The 18,455-nt window shown below is 33.7% G+C and overlaps 1 protein-coding gene across 16 annotated transcripts in view; it reads right to left on the bottom strand.

The window, feature by feature from the left end:
- Positions 1–18,455, bottom strand: part of DMD (dystrophin) — a 1,043,969-nt gene that overhangs the window by 719,259 nt on the left and 306,255 nt on the right. For 15 of the 16 annotated variants that reach the window (XM_048931232.1, XM_048931479.1, XM_048931663.1 and 12 more), the window contains exons 8-9: positions 4,858–5,036; positions 3,836–3,958 (exon numbers count right to left, since the gene is read on the bottom strand). In XM_048931232.1, the coding sequence (XP_048787189.1) occupies positions 3,836–3,958; positions 4,858–5,036 (302 nt within the window). The remainder of the gene's footprint in view (positions 1–3,835; positions 3,959–4,857; positions 5,037–18,455) is intronic. The other variant, XM_048931572.1, reaches the window with a different exon arrangement.

Here is an 18,455-nt window from a genome sequence, read left to right as displayed (position 1 = left end):
AATGGATACATTTATACTACAGCATTTTTAAATTTCTCAATAATACACTATCCTTAAAAAGCGAGCAAGGCACAGGCTAGTAACTCTCATGGGACACACCACACTGCAAGAATATAGCAAACCGAGAGTCTAAACCACTAGGAACCTCATGGCAAAGTTTGCCAAAAGAACTGTGAGAAGGTAAACTCAGATTCCGTTTCTAATGCAGTTCTAGAAATCTTCCAAGTTATCTACTGTATTAATGAATTAATGATCGAGAAAGTAAAGTACAGTATCTCTGTAAAGTACATAGGACAAAACAGAGAACATATGGAAAAATACTTTATTATACTTCAGTAGAACAGGAGTAATGACTGCCTGGTTAGAAATTTCCCACAATTGAGGCCTGAGATGAAGTCTCTGATTCCTACGTCTCAAAGGAAATCATTAAGTGCTGGGCAATACTGTCCACACTGGCCCTACTGAATACCAAATTATTTAAATTCAAATCTACTGACGTTTATCAGTCTAAGTGCTAAAAGTAATCCTAAACATTAACACTGTACTTCAAATATCAGAGAAAAAGAAATATTAACTTTTGTCAGAAGAAAAAAATCTATAAGATATCAAAATACAATGGGTTTGATCTTCCTTAATCTAAGGAATCCAAGGCAAGCAGAATCATATTTGGCTTTTAAAACAGTCTTGACAAAAGTGTTATTAACACTGGCACCAATCTTCATAGATAGATTTATATTTTTTTTATCCCAATTCATAAAGTTTTCAACATTATTTTTTCAATATATTAAAATCATTTTCTAGGTACTTCAGTGTTTGATTTTATTTTTTCCATTGGCACTTGAACTCATTTAAGACAATATCATACACATGCTATGGAGTTCAGGCAGAGGAGAGCAAGTAAGAAGACAGTGAGATGAGTTTTGCCTGGGATCAATATTTGAAACTGCCCTGACAAAACGTTATCTGAAAAAAACAGAAAGGAAAAATACTGTTCTGCTCGGTCAGGTGTTCAATGAAATTAACTGATGTCGCATATAAAAGTTTCTTATAAACAAAACAAAACCTGAAGGGGAATTTTAAATTGATATTTTGATATTTTTGATATTTTTGACTCTTTCTTACCATTAGCAGAACTACTAGCCATGTTTAGTAACAACTTTTAAAAAGGCTTAACTTCAACTAAAAGTGGCCAAACAGAGACCAAATAAGATGGCAATGGGTGAACTGGTTGGCAGAAAATATTTTCTTTGAATCTGAGAAGCATCAGCCACAGTTAAGCAAAATTAGACTTCTCTGGCCAAAATTTGTGTAACTAAAATAGTAGGCCTTACAGAGAAGTATGTTTCTAAGCGACAAATTATGAGCTCAAACGATGGATTTTAATGCAACTGCATGCATGTTGTGAACCTTCACAACGTATTAGTATTAGTAAGAAGAGGAGCAATAAGCGGAAAGGAAAGCAAATGGAAATGTGACACAGAAGTGATAAGGTCATAAGGCAAAAGATGTTGACAGATGATGGTGTAACAGGATGCTGATAAAACAGCCTAATGCTCTAAGCATTCAGAAATTTAAAACACCAAGAACACACAATACTTTAGTGTGATTGATTTCAAAGGTCTGATGCTGCTACTTGCAACAACAACTGAAGTAGAGAAACTTTCACAAAGAATGTTAAGAAAGGATTCTATTCTTATCTAGAATAGATAGGGATTTATTTTGAGCTGTTTTTCTCCAATAGCCTTAAAATTTCAGTGAAGGCAGCTACTAAGAAACAGAGACATTGAAGGGGTGCTCTACTTGAGTTATGAAATTTTCTACATGCATTAAATGTTGATTCTACTTTATACTGAAGAAATAATGAGCTTCTACAGAAATAAATCTGCATGCCCTACAGAAATAAATTTGACTGGAAATTGTACAGGCATTTGCAAAATCAATAAGGGTACCCCAAAATCATAATATAGCTGAAGTATAATGTAGCTGGCAGAAAATTGAAAGGGAAATGAAAACTGAAATGAATATTTGACTTAGTTAAAATAGATGAGATTATTAAGGTATATAAGCTTCAGATACTGAGAGCAAAAATTATCAACTACAATTTTACCAGGATTATAAACTTCCTGTAAATTAGATGACTGCTGTTCTTTAATCTATACATAGCTAGAGGCAAAAAAAAAGAAAGTAATTACCACTGATTAAGAATTGTATAAACTGAAATAGAATATTAATTGGTACTACTTGTAATACAACTTTATTTTTATGATAATGATATAGTCAGGTGTTTTTTTCACCTAGGACTTTAAAACAAATCCTTTGTTAATACTTGTTTACCCTCCAGCATAATATGGCCCAGTTCCGGTTAGGTCTTCAGATTCTGTCAAATTGGCAGAATTTAAATGCTGTAATAATAGCTATTGCAGAAGTATAACAGACCTCCAATATAATATATAATATAAATAATATATAATAAATATATAAATATACTAAATAATAATAAATTAAAGAAATATAATATACCTCCAAAATCAGAAAAAAGGAAATCTGAGGACTGTGATGAAAGGTGAGGACTAAATGACAAAAAAAATTTTGTAACAGATCTTAGTAGTTTTTGAAGCACTGACTTCAAAATGTTACATGAGTTTGTACATTACATTTGAGGAGTTGGAACGTTAACAAAAATAAGTCACAACAAAATTGGCTCAAGGAAAAAAAACCCTATTATGACTTCTCTTTCTTCTGAATTATCAGTTTAGTACCTAAACACAAGAAATCAGTCATATCAACTTTAAACATCTTATTTAAATAAATGACATTTTCAGTTACCATTGCAACACATTCAATGTTAGTATAACGAAGCAAGGCTCATGCAGATGTGCACAGTTTTTATTTTCCTGGAATACTTAAAGGAAGTTATCCAGTAAAATATCTGTCACATTAAGAGTAGATTCAGAAGCAGTGTTCAAAATTAAAATGTAAATTTGAAATATATTTTTAGAGTTTAAACAGCATACTCACACTGCAGTGTCAAATGCAGATTTTTTTTTTTTCTTCTTTCCACAATAATGAAAGTAAAGCACAATATTTGGCTCTCACATTTGTCAAAAGTTATAAAATCTCAATATTGAAAGTTTTATGATGAGGACTGGTTGAAACAAATAAGATTAAACTATGGAAGCTAAGTAAGAATAAAAGTAAGTAAATAAAAACAATACAAAAATCAAAGAATCCCCACCTGAAATGTTGATGTGGTGCCATTTTTTATTAAAATGATCAGCTATTATCATTTCATAATACAGGACATTTAAGCAATATTAAATTTGATGTTTTTTTTCTCTCTTTTTTTTTTTTTCTTCCAACTATGGTAATCTTTTGAAAAATGTAAATTTCTTCAAAAAGATATGAGAATTGGGAAATAACAGAAAATCAGCGGTTCTCACTTTTTTTTATAATCCAATCTGAGACACGTTTAATAACAATGAGATGCCAAATACGTGTGTTTAGTTTGTTCTTTTGTCTTTAAAGTCAACATACATACTATTTACAAAAATGACAAAGGGAAAAAGATTAGAATTCTAAAACAGCTTCAGTGTTTGAATATTCTTCATCCCCAGCAATCAGCATAACATCTCTTGCCAGCCATGCTGAAATTTACCAAAAAAAAACAACTAGACAGATGCTAAAAAACAAACAAACAAACAAAAAACGACTGAGAAAAGTGGCTCGTCAAGATCAGATATAAGCAAAATGCACAAGCTTTCACTCCAGCCACAAGCTTAACAGAACAATGTAAAAAAAAAAAAGATTAAAAAAAAAAAAAGCAATATTGACAGACCTGTGGAGGAACCTGCCTCCTTTTTTGGTCAGGGGGTATGACATACGCAGTTTGTGCATATGCATAACTTTTGAACCGTGGTTTAGGAGAAGGTGAAGGTCTCGGGGGTATATTGACTGTGATCTATGAAGAAGAAATCAGAGGTGGAAAGAACAGCTATATGGATATGAAAATATTTTAGAAGTAAAGCAATGATTTCAAAAGTAAATGCAGAAAGGGCATAAGCAGTTTTATCTGTCAAGGACAGTGTTAATATTTTGCTGTTAAAACTGGGATAGTATTAAACCTGACATTTCTCCTCAAAAGGTAGAAAATCTCAGGACTCAGTACAAGCAGAATATGAACACAAATTGAAAATTCTCTACAAATAACTGGGAATAGCTAAAAAACAACAACAACAAACATTTGATTTTCTAGCAAATCCTGAATAAACAAAGCTAATGCTCATTTGCTTGTACTGAGCATCCCAAAAAATAGAGATTAAATTCAGAACAAGCACACCAGGCCTAAAATCCACTGAACACTTTCAACTGATGATTTCAGTCACAAACATAACTGGAATAGGTGGAATAATTAACTCCAGGGATTACTTGAGCTTTCTGAGCAGCCAACTGTGAGGTGAGAACAAATAGTCTTAAAATGCAAGTCAGTATAAAAGAAATGCCAAAAGAAAAATAAAAGTAATTAAAAATGTGTCATGAATGTGGAAAAATAGCAGCAGCTGTAAAAGGCAAAATAGGCTCTAACATATCTGTGTTTAGAATGTAAAACTTTCTCCAGGTTTTGTGTTCCTTCACCTAGCATACTTTGACAGCCAAAATATCCAGTGCTGTAGAAGGGAATTGCAAAGCATATAGTTCTTCAGAAGTTAGTTTAAACAGCCGGGTACAATGTGAAAAACAGTACAAAAGTACTGAAAGGGACTTTTTTAATTTCCATTGGCAACTAACATCAAACTTCTGGGGTAAGTAAGGGAAATTAAAGAAGCAAGATGAAAGCAGAAAAGAAAAGTGACGACTCACCTCTTGTGAAAAATGCTGTTGATGTACTTGTGTGTGCTCTTCTCTAGTGACCCTTGAGTGCCGAGGCAGCATTTCCACCTCCCTGATGGCCTCCATAGTGACTTGCTGTGGCAGAACTTGGAAGAGGGAAGTCACGTACATTAAGATGGACTTCTTATCTGGACAGGCAGTTGCAACGTCTGAAAGGCAAATTAACATGCATCATTTCAGTTTCCATATTAGACAATGTGCATGAGAAAATAGCTAATCAACTTTATAAGAAGTTTATAGCCTAATGAGTGATCTATTGTCCATGTGAGTTCTCTAGAGACTAATTAGAACCTCACAATTAGTTCCAAAACTGCAGACCAAACTTGCATACCAATAAGAAAAAGCCAAAGTTTAAATGGTAATTTTGTTTTCTCATCCAATATGAACTTTCCTCCCACATTCTTTTATTGAAAATGCACATGGTATGCAATTTGACAGCATGATCCTCATTAAACAGGACTACATGTAGGAAAAGCTACATTTTCTTGCACTATATAAATACTGCAGGAAAAGGAAAAAAGGAATCATATTTTCAGAGTCATGCTTTGTACATTTTCTTAATATTATTTAATCATTGGAAGCAACAGTTACATAGGGGAAAAAAATCATCTTGTGAATGATTTCACTCAAAGCAACGATTCCAACCCCTAAAAATAACAACATACATTTCTAAGGAACATTGAATTCAGTCATTTTAATAATGTACATATATATGTATATATATATATAATTGAAAGAGTTTCATCTTGACTCAACATTTCACCTCCTACGCTTTGTCTAGAAAATCAAAGTGTAAAAAGACAGGTGGACATGAAATTTAGTATTAAGTCCATACATGTTTCACATAAGAGCTAGCAGAAACCAGGAGCTCTGAGTTTTTACTGTCCATGTTGCACAGAGAGGTTGTGGAGTATCATCCTTGGAGATCTTCAAAAGTTGCTGGGACTTGGGCCTGGACTGGACAACCTACTCTGGGCATCCCTTCAGATGCCCCTTCCAACCTAAATCATTATGTGATTCTGTTAAATCAACTCTGGCTTAATCAAGATTTCAGTAAAGGAAAAAATAACACAGTTATTAATATACTCTGGCAGACTCAGTAATGCTAGAAGGTGGCATTTCCTTTTTCCTTCTGTCCTTTTGAGAGAACAGAATGTTTCCCATAAATCTGGAAACGGAGACAAAACACGTGGCTCAACAGATATGTCCTATCAATGCTTTTAGTTTGAATTTCTGTCTTACCTCCATACCTTTGCTTAATAAATTATGACAGAGAGCTAGAAGTTTAATTCTACAGAAACAACTTGATGAAAACAGCCTCAGTTCCCTCCCCACTCCCTTGCACATGCACACCATGTATTATCTCAGTATTATCACAGTACATACAATTTGCTCATTTAAAAATGTACATCACTTCTCCAACTGAAATCACTATAGCTTTGTCTTCACACACTTCACTAGAAATATTCTAGTTTTGTCTTGTCTTCTCATTAATATTTTAAACAAACAACATTTACTTCTCCTAGGTGTCTACTCATAATTGATGTTTACATGAATATCCATGTCTTTATAAATACATGGATGTACTCTGAAAGAGAACAAGCATTTATGCCAGTGATTTTTCCATTTGTTGTTCATTATTTTCCTTTTTAAACTCTTTTGGTAACCAAACAGGTAAATACCTTATAAAAAGAAACCTTAATAAATTATAAATACAATGCATTTATCTACACAATACCTCACAAAATAAATATCTTATAAAGAATAACTTATGTGCCAAAAACTGTTCACCCATTCTATCTGACAGATAAAAAGCAGCTGTCAGACTCCATATGGCAAATAAGAAAAAAATATTTAATCACAACAAATAGATAAACAACCATTGGTGCAAATTATGGAATTTCAATCTTAAATTTTTCTTTGCAGGCTCTTGAATTATCAGAGCTGGAAAGATTTCTATTATCCTATATTATGTCTTTACCTTCATATTTTTTCCTTTCTGCTTCCTATTCTAATATATTCTTTTTACCACCTGTTAGACTGACTCTGATATTTGAAGTCTTAGCAGCCAGACGGAGAATAAATTTAAGTTTACACACTTTCTTGCAAGGAATTTCACCAGTTCTTCTAAAATATGTCTGCTCTCATTTGTGGGGGCAATATCTATCAGGCTATCCTATACTCTCTAAAAATATTCTCCAACAAAAGTAATCTCTAAAAAAATTAACCACAATATGTTAAACTATGCTAATATTCAGATACTAGTTTAGAGAGAAAAACTAAAAAGAAGGAAATAAAAAAAATCATTATTATTTTCAAAACCAAGGCATTTTTTCCAAATTCAATTCAGAAACAACACGTCCTTTATATTGCCATCCATTTTCTTGACGGCGATCATTCAAGATAGGAATTGAAAGAACTCCAAGTAATAGAAGCAAATTAGACTACAAGTCCAAAGAGAGTTTAAAATAGGAATTTTTATAACCTTAATACAAATTATACTATTAATATGTTCATCAAACAAGAATCTTAAATACTTTGGAGAGCTCTGAAAAGGATTTCAGTTCCTTAACAAGAGAGTAATACAGCATTATAGGAAAAATATCCAGCATGAATTTCTCAGTTGCTACTGGGAGGAATCTTCTATTGTTGAAAGCTTAATGTTTGCAGACTAATATTATTGAAAACAGTGAGCTTGTAGTAGTATAATTATGATATATCACATGAAGCTCATGGCTCAGAGAATATTTTTTGATGTCCTGCAAGCCACAGGCTCAACTGGCCTATGAACTGTTGCTTTAGTTTATGTGCTTTGTTGCAGAAGATGCTTACTTCCTCAGATACAGAGCAAGGCCCTGACTTCACATGCTTTCCTTGAAGAAGAATTATCAGTCTCTGACCAGAGATGCTCAAAGACCACCTTCCACGGAAGGTCTTAAGTGAGTCTTCCTCTCACTTTCCCCCACATCCACCAAATAACTGGCTAGACAGTCCATTTGAAAAACTCAAGAGAAACAAAACACTTGCTGCTTCCAAAACACAGGCTGAAAAACCTGTCTGCTACTAGGGAGACACCAGAAAAGCTACAACTCCTCTATGAATTTTCATTAGCATAACATTTTGCTCATCTGGAGTCACAGCTGCTTGGCTAACAAGTCTCAAAGGAACAGAAGGAATCAGGTTTCACCGTGGAGCATTAGAACTGTGAAATAAGCAGCAATCCACCTCTGATTAAGGGCTGCTGCATTTAAAAGGGTATTACAAGTTTTACTCAATGCAATTTCCCCAATAAATTTTAATATATTTTGATTTTTATTAGCACAAATTTTCTCAATTTTCCAGCAAACAAAATTACAAGTCTAAACAACTTAATTTTGCTTAGTTGGCTATTGAGGATCGGTGACTACAATAAACCTGAAATGTTCTGAAACTAGTTCCTCTCTGGAGGATGTAGTGCCAAAGAAGTAAATACACGCACAGCAAAAAAAGTCAAACTCTTCAAAATAGATCCACCAGTCAGTTCATAAGTGGCTTGCCCTTTCCACCTTATGTTCTGTCCACAAGCAATTCCTTGCCAAAATTTATAGTTCAAGAGGAAAGAATCCCTTTCAAGAGATAAGTGAAATTGAGGATGATATAAAAGACTTAAGCTCCTGTACTGCACATGTACTGTACACAGCTACCAACAGGAACAAAATCCACCATTTTTAATGCAGTGTTTTATTACGCAAATACAGCCACACAGACTGCAAATTACAAATATTCACCCAAATATTGCTTCCAATTTTCAGACAAATGTCTACTTAGAAGTAATATACCCATTCCCATCAGTTAGTAATTTGCTTTCTCAAAGCTACAAGCAAATAACTGACATCATTTGTGCAGATTTTACTTACTCTTTGCATCAAACTGGTAACAAAGTAACTTTGAAAGGCAAAAGCTCAAATATCCACTGCATTGCCAGAAAGTTTTCATTACTGTATATATAAATCGCTGATAAAATTCCTTTACCTTTTGAGAGACAAATTCTGAAACACACTTAGCTTTATTCAGTGCTGAGTAGCAAAATAAAACGAGTCATACACATCCAAGAAATCCTTCGTTCTCAAAACAGATATGTAGGATTTTCAGATAATCATAATGTATGGAATACAGAAAACAGTAACATTTAAAACCTACACATTGCCTGTTAGTATTGGCTACCAAGATGGCAGTAGCAAAAAGAAAAATAAATTCCAAATATTTTAGTATTACTTGCTGTCTCACATGACATTTTGAAAACTGTACTAAAAAAATCCAACATTGTCCTCTCTTCCATATGCTTAAGGAGAGTCTCAAGGTTGATTTGAATTTTCATAGATCATACAGATTTGTTCCCTTAAAAAAAAAGAAAAAGGAAAAAAGGCTGCTCTTATTTCCTTCTCTCTATCAAAGCTATTTTTCATTTTAAGGCTTATTAATGATACTACCAAAACATTAACATTTATTGGAATTTCTGAAGACAATACTACCATATCAAAATGCAGCTGTTCAGGAACGATTTAAGAGATGTACAACAGAAGCTAACTAAAGGAGATATTGGATTGTTCAGTTAAGACGAAATCTAATGTAAAATGGATTTTCATAATATCAATTCATCACATGAGGGACTGAGTCCTGCAGTGTTTGAACTAACCCTCACGATGGCACCAACCTCAACTAGAGTATTTAAGATAAAGACAAAGGAGAAGTGTTTAAAAATGTTGTCCTAATTAACATTTAACAAAATGGCAATCAACTGAAAACTGAAAATCAGTGAAAAAACTTTTTCAGTACTTTTTAATGTGAAGGCTGAAGCCACCAATTTTGCTGTGCTGGTCAAGTGAGGCCACCTGGAAACATTTCATGGGGACAGACAAAGTGGTAGCTCTTCAGGTCAACATACACATGTTTATTTAATCTATGTAACTGTTTGGGCTAATTAAAAATGCTTTGGAAATAGGATGTTTAAACTGACATACTGACAAGCAGCTAAACGAAATACTTTAGGACCTCAAAACTGCTACCAACTGCAAAATGTTATGAATATTGACTCTCCATTCCGAAGCACAGACAGAAAGCTCTTAAAATATGCATAATAACAGAAACAACTTGCTCACTTGTCTCTTACATATGTACATTTGTAAGCCTTTCAGCATCAAAAACAAAACTGAACTTCTCAAACACATTCAAATGCCTGTGATAACATCCAACAATGCCAAGATATTTTGAATGACCTTCCTGAAAACATACATACTTTACGGTGATCATGTTTTGACTTGGATGAACCCACATTCGCAGTTGAAATTGTATAAAACTGTGTGAAAAAGAAGTGGTAACAGTTTTTCTCTGCTGACATCTACTGCTTAGAGTAACACATCTCAGCAAAAAACCTACAGATCCTCAAAGGTTAATCAGTAGCTCCTGCCTTTGCTCTTCAATCACTGACTTATTTTGAATGTTTTTTAAAGTTGACATTATTTTGGGCTCTGTATGTTCTATTAATAGATTGCATGCTAAGTTCAAAATGAAAAATCTTTATAAGCACTCTCAAGGAATAGTTGTAGACTTGCACATAGACAAAAACTAAAAACATATGATATACCACATAACTGTAAACAGTGAAACTTGGAAATGCAAATGGTTAATTCTTTAACAAGTTAAAGTGCAGACAACTGTTCAACAGCAGACAACAGTCACCTTTGCAAAATGAAGTCTTTAGAGCATTAGCCAACTTATGGAAAAAAATTTAACTAAGCATAAAACTGTACTTCAGTGTCTTGCAGAAAAGACAGCTAAAACTTAAACAGGAGTGCTCTACCATGTAATTCATTGTATTCCATTCCAGGGAGGTAGATAACTTATTGTTTGCAATCTTACACAAATTCCAGTGATACAGAAAAGCAATTACAGCATTATCTGAAACAGGACTAAGCAAAAGTAGGAATTTTGGAATGCTGTTAAGTGGCCTACGTGAATAAGAATGAAGATCACAGTTCATTGTTTTGTAGAATAAAACTCATAGTATGAAAAAAAAAAAAAAAAAAGTAACTGATAATGGAAGGTAAAAAAATACATACAGATAATTGAAGCTAGAGTAGAACTTGGTTTGAAACACCCTGAAGAAAATGCCATTAAGTTTTCAGCAGACATTTCCTTAAGAAAATAGATGTTTTAAACTTTGTGGTTCAGGTGTACAGAATAATTTCAAAATGCTGACTACAGTCATGTTTTGTAGGCTCTATCAAATAAGCTCTTAACAGCTGCATGAAGATTTTTTTTTTCAGAAAGTTAACATATTTGTGCTTACCTTTCAAAATTATAAAGACAGGACAGGATTTGTGGGAATAAAGGGTTGTAGAATTCCAATGTATTTGGTATTAAAACACCTCAAAGGCAGAGAATACCTTAAATCTCCCTGAATGCTCTGCTTTGCCACAGAAGTGTAAATGAATCTTGAACTGATAAGCAAGAACTGTCCTGGCTGAATAAATTTGACATTACCTCTAGTTTTGAAACTAAGCAGACTAAGAAGTTGCAGTGATCCTCCAGTTTCCTTACACTGTTAAATATATATTATGTAAAATTATAACTTTTGTTGCTCTATCTAGCATAAATAGCTTCTTAACAGTAAAATATAAAGATAGAAATACAAAACTGTAATGCAACAAAATGTTAGCTTGATGAAGGAGGGACAAATCAGTTAATATTTTATATGTATATATGTAATATTAAAATTTTTATTAGAGAGAAAACAGTAGGATTTTAGTAGCAGTAAGCATAACATCATCAGTTTGCTGGGAAATATAATGCAATACCCAACTTTGTATTAATAAACATTAATTGCTGAAAGCTGCAGTTCACTTACTCAAAACCTTTTATTGCAATTCAGTGAGGAAAGGGAAGGACGGAGAAAAAGAACTAAAACGCACGCTATTAACCACTGCCTACTGAAGAGAGATGAAAATAAAGGAAGATAAAAAAAAATATCCTGAGTAATAGCCAAACTTGGGAATGCTATACAAAATTGTTAAGAAAAGTAGGTACCTGAACAATAATTATGCTATGAATATTTGAGAAGCGAAACAAACAAACAAACAAAAACAGGCCAATGTTTCAAAGTATTGTACATTTGTCATTTTTTGAAGTTAAACATGTATAAAAGTACTATTTTTTCCCTTAGGCATTTCTGTCTAATCAATCCTTGTCACTCAGCATGAAAACTATGGCAATAATATCAAAGTAAAAATATTTCTGCTATAGTATTTCATAAAACGTTCTGCAGTTCTCTGAAAGATGCACAGTAGCAATTCCATCTGATTCCAGATTATCAGTTAACGACACACTGGGAAAATTCTGCCTAATTGGATTGGCTGTAAACATGCATGCAAAGCAAAAAAAAAAAAAAAAAAAAAGTTGTCATTGTACAACGAGTATCCTATAAAATTTAGGTGCAACATGCAACCACCATGCCTCTTTAATTGCTAAAAAAATTACAAGAGCTGAGTCAGTACAATCACTGATTACTGTTCCCCCTTAGGGCCCCAAAAACAACTGATTCTGTATGAAATTTAAGAAAAGCAAATAGAAAAATAAGCAACAACAAAATGCCAAAGACAGACTTAATTGGATGTAAATTAAAACTAAGCTGTTCCTATTTTTGTACTGATAAAAAAATACAACAGAAAGTCTGAGAAGTCCTGAAACAGAAACAAAAAAAAGTCCTAACTTGAGGTCAACCTCAGGTGTAAAAGTGGTTAAATATATCACACTCCATTAAAAAATAATAATAATACAAAAGGTTTAAATCAATTGCAAACAATATTACCTCAAATAAAAAATCCAGTTTTTCATTAACATGGGCCAGAGCATGTAAAAATGCAAAATAACTAACTAACTAACTAAATAAATCGAATGACCTTTCAATATCTTTCCAAGACATTAGTGAACATAATTAACTATAAATTCTTGTTACACATCTAATATTTGACTTAAAATTTCGCCAGGAATTAATCAGTAAAGGTTGATTTGACATGTGTCACTTTTAAATTCAAAGAGTAAGTACCTTGCTAATAATGGATGTGTTATTCCTGCACCTAAAGAAAGGCCAATCCTTAGTTAATATTGGCTCTTACATGCAACACGTGCACAGAATCCAAGTGAAGTCTTGAGAAGCCGAAACTGTAACTGACAAAAAAAAGTGTACCTCCCCTTAAAAAGTATATGTTTTGTAAAAACACAAGTAACTCAATTTTATATATAATCACAGCTATTCCTACTTAAAATTGCCTATGTATATAAAATTCGGAAGAATTTCTTGTAATGGGGAAAGATTTTTAACTTGAATTAGAATATTATTTGAAAAATAAATACATTATTGTGCAATAACACAACACATACCCAATACATGCCATGCCAATCATTTTTTAAATTGCAAGTTTTGATCAACTGATTATTTTCTGCCTGCATTCTATCCTCCAGCAAGTTAGTCAAATAGTTGTTTAATAATTAGAAACAAAAAAATTTACATGTAATTAGCTGAGGGGAGAATACTGTTAGTACTGGACAATCAGAGAACCTCAAGCTCACTATGCTGTTCTGAGATAATTTAATAATTTTTCAGCTGGAAACATTGGTTCATGTTTCACATAAAGGTAAACTGGTGCGTCATCATCCAGATAGAATGGGCAAATACATATTGTGGTTTTTTATTTATTTATTTATTTGTAATCACTAGCAGATCTTAAATTAGAGCCCTGCTGAGCCTATTAGGCCACATACTGGGATGCTGTTCTGCTCAGGGCACAGTACGCTCCTATCCTCACTTCACAATCAAGTTGTTAAATACATTCAGGAGAGATACGAGTGAATATAACTCCAAGCAACAGCATAGGTGTCTGTGGCACAGTAATCAGTTTTGAGACAGCAAACTGTTTTGAGATAACCTGTTCTACATTCTATTCTAATCCCTTTTTCATTATTTACATCATTGTTTTTCATAGTGAAAAGATTCAGTTAGCATACCTTTGCTTTTCTGCCCCATACAGTGTTTTCTGTAGAGTATCTTACTACGTGTTTTCCACCTTTAACATTTTATAAACAGAACAATAAAAACTTTACTTTTTCTAACAGACACTGGTGAAATAGTAATCAAACAGAACATCTGTCCCTGGGTGGGCAGCAGATTAGGGGAGAAGGTGCCCATAGGAGAAAATTGTTTCAACGGAACCTGAACAGGTTCTAAATAGATTCCTTTTTGAGTGTTTGCCAATGAACCATATGTGAAGTGTCAAGATCATTTCAGGATGCAAGTTAATACTGGAGTAAAAATATGAATGAAAATGAGAACTTGTTTTGAGGAAGCCAAAGAAAATGCAATTTTATATTTTGCTCTTGCTAGAGACGTAGTGAAATAACCAAAGGTAAAGCAGGGTATTGTGAAAGCAATAAATACTTTCTTGACTTATGGAATCAACATTTTAGTACCTCTATTTAAACAGAGCGTATGCCTCAGCCTTATGAATTAAATATAAATGTACATGATGATGATGAGTCTGGGGCAGCACAAAAGACCTCACGAGAATTAAAAATCACAAAATCATAGAATCCTTTGAGTCGGAAGGCTATACAGTCCAAATCTCCCACAATGAACAACGCACCTAGAGCTACATCAGGATCTAGAACCTGGTCCAGTATATATTTATATTATATGTGATAGCAGTCAATAATACTGGTTATATTCAGTATACTCTGATTTTCTAGCTAACAAAGATTTTATTCTTTCAGTTCATCTGAGTTTTCTTATATAATTCTACATTCTTTCTACTGTAATTCTGTGTGAATGACCGTAAATGCAATGTTTTGCTGATCCACACTTAACTACTGAAGTACAGTAATGTATCAAAATGACTGTAAACACTTCTGGTAGCAGATGTTGACAATTTTAAAATGGCATCTGATGGACCCGCTTGTGTAATTATTATTAATGAGCAGGAATGAAATAAAACCGTTCTGACGGGACTTCAACTCTGCATTTTTCCCATGCTCTATGAAAAATGGTTTCGTTCAATAAATTATCATAATAAGTTCTTGTTTCTTCTACCCCAGCTTGTGATAAGGAATACACATGCCCTGAGGATTTATGAGCTAAAGCTAATTTGTTGAGTTAAACAGACATCAAAAACAGGACTGCTCTGAGCTTAATAACCTGCTATACACTTGTAAAACAGACTGTAAGGATAGTATTGACTATTTAAGTAATTTTGCAGTAAAGCAAATTAAAATAAGTTATCTGAAAAAGCAATAAGAACAGCCTTCTGGAAAAGGAGAAAAGTCTACTATCTTGCCCTGAGGTACACTAATTGCTCTACTGAAACAAACAGCATATTTTTTCTTCATTTGCTTATAACCCAAAAGCATAATCTATGCATAAGTAAATAAACAAAGTGAGGTTGCAAATTCTTGGATATCATTCAGGTCCACCACAAAGTACTGGTATTCTATGCTTTTTTGAGTCCTCGCTCCCTGTTATGTACACAGTAAAATATGTTCTTCTGTCCATTACTGAAGTGGCAAGAAAGCCATAGGAAAACTTTCACATTCACCTGATTAGGAACTGGTATAAAAACTTATGACAGTACAGAAATTGAGCATGGGACTGTAATGTCGAAGTAAGAGACTTAGTTTTACTAATGGCAAAACACCTAACAGTCCTCTTGATCAAAAATTTTTATGTTATGTCAAGTTTAATGGTGAGTATATGCTTTACTTCTTTCGAAATATGATTTATAGTATGGACTTTACTAATATTGCTGTATACTATTATGTATTCCAAATATTGCTATAAGATAATACATGGTATGTATATTCTCTCTAGTAACATATATATGTATATAGTATGTGCCTATCAAGAGAAGGTGAGATCACTCTCCAAAAAGGGAATCTATCAATTCACGCTATTCTGGCTGAAGCCATCTGGTTAAGGTGTAGCACACAGGAGGGTGAAAAGATTGCTCCTGTTTTAAAAGTCACTTAGGATGCCATGAGGTGTTTCTATAGTACACATGGAGTCAGGAGAACAAGGTATGAGCTAGCAGCACAAACTAAGTGAGAGATTCCAGAAAAGAACACAAATGGCTCCCAAGCACAAGCCTCAGAAATGACGAAAAGAGATTTTTCCCAAAGATGGATCATGGAGACTGCACCTCAATCCAAAAAGGCACTAAAAATGATGCTCAGAGAGCAAGCAAGAGAAAAGAGCCTGTCCTACACAGACACAGTGTTTTCATTTCTTCTTACTCAGCAGTACTTATATTCTCAATTTTAAAAGTTAACAAGTCGTGTCTTCTCGTGTTGAGCAGTACTGCAAAATGCGCAGGCACATGCACGTCAGAAACTTGGCTCTCTGGATCTTCTTCCATGCTCTCTCTTTACCAAGTCATTTCCGTAACCGATTTGTGGATTTCAGTATCAAAAAGAAAAAGATAAGCAAAGGCATTTCTGCCCTGCCTGACAAAATACACTGGGCACAAAAACAAACAAGCAAAAAAACCACCAAAACAAAACCAGAGACTTCAAATGTACTGTGTGGCTCCAATGAAAAAGAAAAACACCTCAACAGATACCACTAAAGTGCAAATACTTCTAAGATGGAAGAAATCAACTAATGTATTTCAAAGGAAAACAAACAAAAACAAACAAAAACCACAACTGTGTTCTTACGTTACTGCATTCTCTATCCTTTCATTGATTTTTCACCCTACATAATCCCAAACAAGTTGATGACTGCTCTTCCAGAGAGATACCGTATACTGCCATTACCAAAGAATCTTTAGACAAAAAACAAAACAAAACAAAACACTACTGAATCACAGAGTCAAATACAGAACAGGTTCCATACAGAATATAACCTTCTGTTTCCAAAAGGTGCACTTTTTACTTGAACACCTCTGCTGCTGTAGTTCAATAGGTAAAATACTTATTTATATTCAGAAAACTGGAGGCTCTTGGCACAAGAGCCTAGCAGCAATTTTTTACTTTATTAGGTTGTGCTCAATAAGCCATTATAGAGGTGTGTTATGGCCCTCTAGGCACAGACTGCCAAATGACCTTAAAGGAATGAGTATCTCCTTTAGTGTTCTATTCTAATTTTAGTCCAAGAGCCAACTCACCTATTGTGGAGCTAAGATGCTAATAAAGATTTTGTAATTTAAAACTTTGTCTTCAATTTCAACTGTAGACTTATTTCAGTTACAATAATCACCAACAAAGGCAAGAACATTATTGTGAAGAAAACAAAACTTCAGATCTAATTTAAGCACAAAATGCATTAAAGAATATACTGTTTAGGATGTAAATACAGAAATCTACAAATATGTAAAACAAAGTTTGACAGCCTTCTTAAAAATATCAAATTTAAATAATGGGCAGCAGAAAACTGACTCTCTTTACTTCACCTTCAGCACATCATTAACTACTGCTATCACATTGTTTTGTTACATCCAAAGGACTGAGGAACAGAGGCTGCAGAATATAAGACAATTAAGTATAGGTAATTGAAAATCATTCATGTCGGTTTGGTATACGTCTGCTGGGGAAGCACTGCTTAAGTACCTGGCCATGTATACAGAACATGTTTTGTAAGTAAGTTGCATGTACAAGCTGGCATTCTCCCCAGTTAGTAGACACTGCTATTCTAATTACACTTACATAACTACTAAGGCTTTCTATTGATGAATACTGAGACCACTTTAGTTTATTTTGTGCAGGGCACTTTTTGTCTTGAAAGAATGTAAACTCTTGAATTCTATTATATTTGGAATTAGCTGTATGAAATACAAGTTAAAGAAGAATGAAAAAAAAGTGAGCACAAGGCAAACTCACCAAGAATCGTATTTACAACCACATACTGACTCAGAATTGAATGACTGGAAACGAGCTGTGGGTCAGAATAATTTATAACACAGTGTCACAGTCACTGAATCCTGCTATCTCTGTTCACTGCAGTATCACAAATATGAGGATGAACTCTGGCACTTCTCAGCATATGTAAGTCACTACAGACTAATTCCTGTCAGTGGAGTGATAATTGATTATTCAGTAAAACTGTACTGAAGAAAGGTGATGAACATTCTACAAAATAAAGATTTAAAACACTCCAGTCACAGTTCACAACACAATAACTCTGTAGTTCCTGGTTTTAGTTTTATCACAGCAAACTTTCTGATAGCAATCTTATCAAACATTTTCCAACAGGATGCTTACAATACAAAAAAAAAAAAAAAAAAAACAAAACAAAACAAAAAAAACCCTGCTAAAACAAACATATGAGGGCTGCTCTGAAAATAATGCCTCTTACTTCATTATGTTGGCCCACAACTTCAGAGGCAGATGTTGGTGATATGGCAGTAGATATGGAACTTTCCCACTAATATTCCATTACATGTTGTTGTTGTGTGACAGATGGCAGCAGAAGGGCTGTCTGACCCAATGGTGGCTGACATGGAAGTGTAGATGAAGAAAAGGTGTGGCAATGAATTCCTTCATGAGGA

The sequence above is a fragment of the Lagopus muta genome, chromosome 1 (genome assembly GCF_023343835.1).
Source record: "Lagopus muta isolate bLagMut1 chromosome 1, bLagMut1 primary, whole genome shotgun sequence".
Classification (NCBI taxonomy): Eukaryota; Metazoa; Chordata; class Aves; order Galliformes; family Phasianidae; genus Lagopus; species Lagopus muta.
The sequence above is the reverse complement of the archived record's forward strand: the minus strand, read 5'-3'. Positions and strand labels throughout refer to the sequence as shown.